Source organism: Martes martes (genome assembly GCF_963455335.1).
Source record: "Martes martes genome assembly, chromosome: 15".
In the NCBI taxonomy this organism is placed as follows: domain Eukaryota; kingdom Metazoa; phylum Chordata; class Mammalia; order Carnivora; family Mustelidae; genus Martes; species Martes martes.
In genome coordinates this window covers 33,098,735-33,104,486 of record NC_137903.1, presented here as the reverse complement: position 1 = coordinate 33,104,486, position 5,752 = coordinate 33,098,735, and the positions used below count along the sequence as shown (strand labels likewise).

The window sequence follows — 5,752 nt, the reverse complement described above, 5'->3', positions numbered from 1 at the left end:
CTGCGGACAGGAGCTGACACACTGTGGTCCGGGCCCGGCGCACTAGTAGCCGGCAAATCACGTGCCCCTGTCAGGCTCCGCCACCCTGGCGTCGGTCCTCACCTGAAGAGAATCATCGGCCAATCCGGCGCCCGCAGGCTCCCTGGGGCGGGGCTCAAATCGGAATCGCTGACGCTGGCTCGAGAAGGTGGAAGAAACCGAAGCCTGAAGATCGCAAGCTCCCAAGTTTCCTCACGCTGTGGAGGTTGGTTGCCTCGTTGCTAGGCAACTCATCGGGCTGGGGGCGGGGTTAATAAAATGCATGACTTTTTTTTTCATACTCTCGCGAGAGTGGACGACACAGACGTCCGGAGGGGATGTGACATTTTGGTGACGGAAACGTTGTGGAGGTTAACGCTTTCCTCCCTGAATCTCAGAGGACCTTGTTAGATCCATAAATTGGAACGTGAACTTTAGAAGGTGGTGCGTTGCTAAAGTGAGCTACCACCGTACTTGAGCTGATTACACCTTAGCTGTTTGCATCCTACCCATCGGTCAGACACTGTAGCCTAAGAAAATCAACTACTCTTTCATCCCGGACCCATCCGCATACTCCAGTGGTCTTCTAATCGTCGCCGTTATTCTCGCTCCTACCTCCTATGCTATACCATCTGTTCCGGTAGTTTTGAAAAACCAAAAAAGGAACATAGCTTCAGCAAAAAATTGGATCACAAAAGGGGACAAAAGAGGCAAAGCTTCCATATAACTTAGAGGTAGACATAGGCTGTTATAGTAGAGGTGAGACTGCGTATTTCCAGCGAACTTCTCACGTTGCCCCCAGGCCCTTCTGATGATGCTTGATTCTGTTGATAAATCCACTCCATGCAGGCGTGCTTCTTCGGATCCAGGATGGAAAAAGAACAAGAAATGTGGATTTCTTGGAAAAGGGAAATTCAGAGATGTCTTTATGCCTCCTTCAGCTGGGGATTAAATTCATCCTTCAGAACAGCTCCATTAGTATCTCCTGGAGCTTTTTACAACTCCCAGTGTGTTGCGTTATGGTTGCCTTATCTGCCCCAGTACAACTGCCTTTATCCATTCGGCAGGTTTGTATTGAGCACTTATATGGGAGGCACAGTCCTTGGTTCTAGGGACACAGGGTTGGAAAAAGTCACATGGTCTAGCATTATCACGTGGCTGTGAAATTCAATGGTTATGGACCTTTTACTCCCGACCCTCTGTCCCGATGACAGTACTTGCAATACTAAAGTCAAGAATGGAGTCGTCTTCGTATCTGTACACCCAGGGCCTGAACTGGAATCCTGATGACACACGTTAGTCCTCTTCTCTCCTCCTCCTTATACTGCTACCACCCAAATGTAGCAATTGCCCTAGGCCCAAATGCTGACCTCATACTGCGCTTTCTGAGGTGGCAAATGGGCCTTTTCAAATTACGGCGTCAAGGTGGCAAGGCCAGTCCGGTTTCCTTAACCTCAATGAGTCAATGTTTGCTGCAGCCATGAGCCTGGTCACGAGTGTCTGGTTGTTTTGGCAGGTCTTTTGACTCACTGGCCATTCTTGGCATTCGTTTGCGTTCTGAACGATGACTCTATTTTTGCCGTGTAATTTGGAAACCCCAATTTAATAATTTCCGATCTAACTCAAGGTTACATTCCGATGTACCAGATTCAGGACTCCTTCCTCCGCCCTCTTTCCTTGAGCATATATGCTGCCAACGCACAAGGCACCGCACTTACTCTACAGGTAGCAAAGCCACTGGTACTTTAGGAATACGGATAAATCTTCATCCTTTGGCTCCCTAGGGTTGGCCGCAGTGAGTTAGTTGTCACTTTAAGAGAGTTCGCGCTCCTTAAAGCCCTAAAGCTTACGCTACCGGAAAGTATCGCGAGATCTGTGGTCACCAGCGATTTCTCGCGATGTTTGGCCCGGCAAAGGGTGGCCATTTTGGAGTCCATCCGGCGGCTGGTTGCCCCGGCGGCGTCGGCCGACCTGCTGCCGGGACCAAAGCTGGCCCCACGGTTGTGGGGCCTGTGGGCAGCTGGACCGACACGATGTGGCGGCTCCGCTGCAAGGCCAAGGATGGCACCCATGTTTTGCAGGGGTTGTCTAGCCGGACCCGAGTGCAGGAACTCCAAAGCCAAATTGCCGCCATCACCGGGATCGCCCCCGGCTGTCAGCGAATCCTCGTCGGATACCCGCCCGAATGCCTGGACCTCAGCAACGAGGATACCATTCTTGGGGATTTGCCCATCCAGTCAGGTAAGGGAATTCAGCCCGGAGCCACGGAAAGCCCTGGGAGGACGAAGAGGGGCGTGGGGGAGAACAGAGAACTGGTCTGTGGGTCATTTGTGGGGTTTGAGAACAGGGGTAAAGATAGGTTAAAAAACGGAGAACTCTGACGGAGGCCGGGGCAAGTGGCTAGCAAGTCCTCGACTTTATATATGATTGGAAGAGAGAGCGAGGACCCAACCTATATGAGAAGCCCGAAGCCTCGAAGCCCCCCTTTCTTCAGTCTACCTTGAAAACGTCTCATTCATTTTGTTTTTCCTTCTGCATCCACAAAAGTTAAAAAAAAAAAAAAAAGAAAAAAAAGAAAAAGAAAGAAAAAAGAAAAAGAAAAATGAGATCTATCTTCTCTGTCCTGGTGGCTCTTTCCCCCATAACCTGGAAGATAGCAGGTCTGAAGTGTTCAGGACACTTTTCTTTTTTTGCTTCCCCGGTTGTTTTTTGCAATCACCTTCGCGTGTACTTCGATATACAGGTATACTCATTTTAGAGTATGGTTTTACACACCCACTGGAGGCCCTTTCAGATTCTAAACAATAGAAGTTATTTCTGTCCAGTATTAAAACTTGAATAGCAATATTGATCATTAAACGCTTTCAGCCGTTGTGTCAGGGATCCTGTAAACCCTAAACAGGGTGGCTATGTTAAGTTTCAGCAGAACGAGAACCCCCTAGTGGTCTAGTCTAGGGTAAACACTTCTTGGAAGGTTGTGCTTTCAGAATGCAGAGAGGAAGCATTAAGGAAATTTTGTTTTTGAAATGTATCTTTTTAAGTAAGCATAAAGGTGTATAACCAGGGCTCCTTCACTGAATTGGAATTAGCCTAAGATGTTTTTCTTCTTTGTTCTGTTTTCATCTTTATGGAGAAGGAGTGAACAAGAAGTGTTACTGGTTGCCTGTTTGCCTGTTCGTATTCTCCCTAGTAACCCAGTTTATACTTAAGCTCCTTCTGTTTGTTACTGAAAGGCTTGGCTAGTGAACAGCCAGTTTCATCAGTAATTTCTCTGCAGTTCTGGATTTGTTTTATTTTTAACAGGCGACATGCTCATCGTTGAAGAAGACCAAACCAGGCCTAAAACGTCACCTGCATTTACAAAACATGGTGCTCCTAGTTACGTCAGGGAAACGTTGCCTGTGCTTAACAGAACTGTGGTTCCAGCAGACAACTCTTGCCTCTTTACCAGTGTATACTATGTTGTAGAAGGTGGAGTCTTGAATCCAGCTTGTGCCCCTGAGATGAGACGCCTCATAGCACAAATTGTAGCAAGTGATCCAGACTTCTATAGTGAGGCAATCCTGGGAAAAACAAATCAAGAGTACTGTGACTGGATCAAAAGGGATGATACTTGGGGAGGAGCTATTGAGATATCAATTTTGTCTAAATTTTATCAGTGTGAAATATGTGTAGTGGATACACAGACAGTAAGAATTGATCGTTTTGGGGAAGATGCAGGATATACCAAAAGGGTCCTGCTTATATATGATGGCATCCACTATGATCCACTTCAGCGTAACTTCCCTGACCCAGACACCCCGCCTCTGACCATTTTCTCCTCTAATGATGATATTGTTCTTGTACAAGCACTGGAATTAGCAGATGAAGCTAGAAGAAAGAGACAATTTACTGATGTAAACCGCTTCACCCTGAGATGCATGGTATGTCAGAAGGGATTAACTGGACAAGCAGAAGCAAGGGACCATGCCAAGGAAACAGGCCATACCAACTTCGGAGAAGTGTGATCTATGCATGATGAGGATTGCCGCCAACTACCTCACAGATCCAGAAGGCTCTGGGTTTTCCAATAAGCTATTCGTAACCCTAAAGAACAAAGGACACAATGCTTGAACCGTCTTTTTAACTTAAAACCACTAAGACACTGAAATTCCTTGTTAAGATTAAAATTAGTGTGCAAGTTTACAGATGTGTGTCTACAGTGGTGATACATGCCCTTTCTCTACTGGGGTCACAGAATAGGTGGTCCTTGCTACCTACTGACACTAACCTGAAGATCGGAATTTTAGTACTGTAAACTAGCACCCAGCAGCATTAACCTGTAGAAGAAAACGACTTCATATTTTGAGTAACGCGGAAGGCCTCACTAGAGGCCACTGGACATAAACCATGATGTCTCCGTAATTGAGTCCTTTTAAAAACTCTGATTGAGTTAATAGTTTCTAAATTATGAATTGATTCCTCGAATGAAGATACTCAGAATCGTCAAAACCAATTTTATATTACAATTTGGTAGACTTTATAAGTATGTACTTAGCCAGTTATAAGTACATTACAAGCAATTTTTACAGGGATGAGTGTGTTCCTTGAGAATGTTACCTAAGGAACTGATAGTGCCCAATTTAGGATTTCTAGTGTATAAAAGTAGAATGTATGAGGGAAAAGGTGCCTGAGCAGCTTACTAAAGCTTTAAAAGACCGTTGGCCTCATGTTTTAACGCAACTCATTTATTGATGTTTGTCTTGTTAGATAAAACATTTAAATTAAGCAGGGTATTTATTTTTTAATGCAAGTTTCTTGAAATCGAGTGCTTGATTTTTGTTTTTTTCCATAAAGATTTGTCTGGGGGGATTAACTTCCCTCAGCTTTTCTCTCCAACTCCTAAAAAACAGCCTTCGTCTAAAGTGATAATGCTGTGCTTTGATTTGGTTTTTGTGAGATCTTTTGCTCAACTAAACAGTATTTTTTTCCATGCTAGCCTTATCTGGCCACTAATGCTCTTTTGAATAATTTCACGTTTCTAACAATTAGCACTTTGCTTATCTACAGTCTTTTACTTTGGCTTTTGAAGAGTTTTAAAGTAGTTTGGATAATAACATTGAATTTGTTTCACTCCCAAAATACGACAGTTTTTAAATCCTTGCCTTATTCAGCTTTTTTGGAATTCTGCTTCTTCCTAATATTAGATATGTAGTCATTTGCTTGGTGGGCTAAACTGCAAGGCACACCCTCTAAAATTAGCTTCACTATGAGATCTTCCAGATAAAAGTTTTCTACCTCTTTTCTTAATTCTTCCGAAGATCAGGGATGCTAAATTATAATTTGTTATGTATTATCTCACAAAATGTGAAGAGGCTTGTTGTTGTGCGTTATCTTGGTCTCATTTTTTGATGAAGTATCTCACTTTCAAAACCAATGGTATACTTTAAAGCACTTCTTTCTCTTTGAGCATATCTTCTTGCAAATGTTTTAAAATTGAGATTTACTTTTAGCACTTTCCCTTGGCGGAGGTGGTCGTATAAAATTAAGGAGCCCGTAAACAATTTAGTGGAAAATTCTTTTAAGGAAGGATTCATGAAGTATGCTTGAAATCATTAGGTGATATTTCTTGAGTACCTGTTTTGTGAATAGCTGCTTTAGGCATTATAAGTTATAGTCAGTGTAACTTAAAGGTTTAATTTTCTATTTTTACTGAGCCTTAAAAAATAGCACTTGTAAGCTTGCGATACTTAAT

The 5,752-nt window shown here is 43.7% G+C and overlaps 1 protein-coding gene across 1 annotated transcript; it reads left to right on the top strand.

Annotated features, from left to right (window-relative positions):
* Window positions 1-1,916: 1,916 nt before the first annotated feature.
* On the top strand, window positions 1,917-4,025 carry YOD1 (YOD1 deubiquitinase; the record flags this gene model as incomplete). The annotated part of the gene is made up of 2 exons (XM_080824085.1): window positions 1,917-2,259; window positions 3,322-4,025. 2 exons carry the CDS (start codon window positions 1,917-1,919, stop codon window positions 4,023-4,025), a joined length of 1,047 nt encoding a protein of 348 aa, XP_080680211.1.
* Window positions 4,026-5,752: the final 1,727 nt, after the last annotated feature.